This window comes from Ornithodoros turicata, chromosome 2 (assembly GCF_037126465.1).
Source record: "Ornithodoros turicata isolate Travis chromosome 2, ASM3712646v1, whole genome shotgun sequence".
NCBI classification, from domain to species: Eukaryota; Metazoa; Arthropoda; class Arachnida; order Ixodida; family Argasidae; genus Ornithodoros; species Ornithodoros turicata.
This window is the reverse complement of record NC_088202.1, coordinates 121795601-121797653: the sequence shown is the minus strand read 5'-3', so window position 1 is coordinate 121797653 and position 2053 is coordinate 121795601. Positions and strand designations below refer to the sequence as shown.

Sequence of the window (2053 nt, the reverse complement as noted above, 5' to 3'; positions counted from 1 at the left end):
CAAACAAACCTCACAAGAGAAAACTAGCCTAAACTAACATAACCTAACAGACCTAACAGAACCTGATCTAACCCAACGCGGAGTGTAATCAGTCCTCCTCCGTGCTAGATAAAGGGGGGAGTTTGAAACAGTTTATTTTTAATGGTGGATTATTAAGCGGTGGTCTTTAAGCGGAGATTTTAAGCAGTTTATTTTTGGAGATTTATTTTTAACCGTGTACTTTTTTAAGCGGTTTATTCTTTAAGGTTTTATGCTTAAGCGGTTTATTGTTAATAGTGGATTTCGTATACACCCCATACAAACAGCTGCGTCACACTCCGCGGCGGCCTATTCGCGCGTTTTTTGACAGTATGTGCCATTGGATGGGCGTTGGAGTCTTTTCTGCTCCTATTCTGGTGTGCCACCACAAAGACATACGACGTTCGACACATATATTCATTCAACACCGCTTCTCCCACAATTCCAGCTTCACTTGAGTTGAGTTTAGTTGATAAGAAACGAAAAAAAAAGGAGAAATAGGCACTCATTACGAGAGCCGGCTACTCCAGATCACTTAGTGTACTGGACTTAGCACGAGCAAGATGATGAAGCTTATGAAGACGATGAAGACGAATGTGGGACGAGAAATAAACGGTTATGTTCTCTGTGGCTCTAGCTCTCTGCAAGCCTATAGGTAGACTACTACAAATTGGCGACAAGGGTGGGATCATCGGTTTTTTGTTGGAAGCCATCTTCACGGAAGCGCCCACTGTCAATATATATTAGGGAGAACGTGGATTTCTGCCCTGGCGATTGATCTGAACAAGATGTTCGTGGGTGTCACCAACACTGTTACAGACCGAGGGAAAACTCTTGAAACATTGCTCAAGAAGCATCCAGGCGTGTTCCGAGATGGTCTAGGGAGGTGCACTAAGACGAAGGTTCATCTTCAGTTCAAGCCGGACAGTCACCCCAAGTTCTTCAAGGCACTGCCTATACCCTTCGCCATCCGTACTGCCGTCGAGCGAGATTCGGAGCGTAAAGTCAATAATGGAGTTCTGTCGCCCGTTGAAGCTTCTCCTTGGGCTACACCCATCGTCGTCGCACCCAAACCAAATGTCGCTGTACGCGTTTGCGGAGATTTCAGCGTGACAGTGAATCCCCAGCTGGACATCGCTCAATATCCTCTTCCTCGTCCAGAGGAGTTGTTTCCCAAGCAAAATGGAGGCGTTATTTTCTCAAAGCTTGATCTCTCCGAAGCTTACCTGCAGATGGAGCTAGACGATGATGCAAAGAAGGTGCTCGTCATCAACACGCACAATGGTCTATTCCAGTTCCATAGGATGCCTTTTGGTATAGCATCGGCACCCGCTATTTTCCAAAGAGTAATGGAGCAAGTGACAGCTGGGTTGGACTACGTAGCATGTTATTTGGACGACATCATCGTGATCGGCACTACGTTTGAACATCATCTGTCCAACCTCGAGAAAGTGTTCCAGCGCCTCAGTGACTTTGGTTTCACACTAAAGAAAGAAAAGTGCGCGTTTTTCGAGACCGAGGTCGTGTACTTAGGACAGATCGTCTCGAAGGATGGTTTTCGACCCTCACCGAAAAAGATTTCTGCCATACTGGATATGCCCGAACCAACTAACGTGTCAGAACTGCGAGCATTGTTGGGCATGATTCAGCATTACAACCGGTACATACCTGGGCTCGCAGATATCTGTACTCCGTTTCACGAGCTTCTCCGGAAGGATACTCGCTGGAAATGGTCACCTGAATGTGTCGAAGCCTTGGAGATCGTTAAACGTAAACTTTCTGCGCCTGAGTCACTCGCCCACTACGACACATCGAAGCCACTGTTTCTCGCAACTGACGCATCGCCGGAGGGACTGGGAGCAGTCATTTTTCACAACATTGATGGAAAGGAGCGCCCGATTGCACGCGCTTCGAAGACACTCTCGATCCCCTACCGAGAAGAAATACGCTCAGATTGAGCGAGAGGCATTAGCGATTATTTACGGCGTGAAGAAATTTCATGAGTATTTGTGGGGAAGCAATTTCACCCTCCATA

The 2053-nt window shown here is 46.9% G+C and overlaps 1 protein-coding gene across 1 annotated transcript; it reads left to right on the top strand.

Annotated features, from left to right (window-relative positions):
• The first annotated feature begins 806 nt into the window (after positions 1-806).
• LOC135385005 (uncharacterized protein K02A2.6-like) lies at positions 807-1976 on the top strand. Its single transcript, XM_064614182.1, has one exon. The coding sequence runs from the start codon at positions 807-809 to the stop codon at positions 1974-1976; it is 1170 nt and encodes a 389-aa protein (XP_064470252.1).
• Positions 1977-2053: the final 77 nt, after the last annotated feature.

Excerpts from the sequence above, each read along its gene's own strand:
- LOC135385005 (XM_064614182.1), top strand. The coding sequence starts at position 807 with ATGTTCGTGGGTGTCACCAACACTGTTACAGACCGAGGGAAAACTCTT.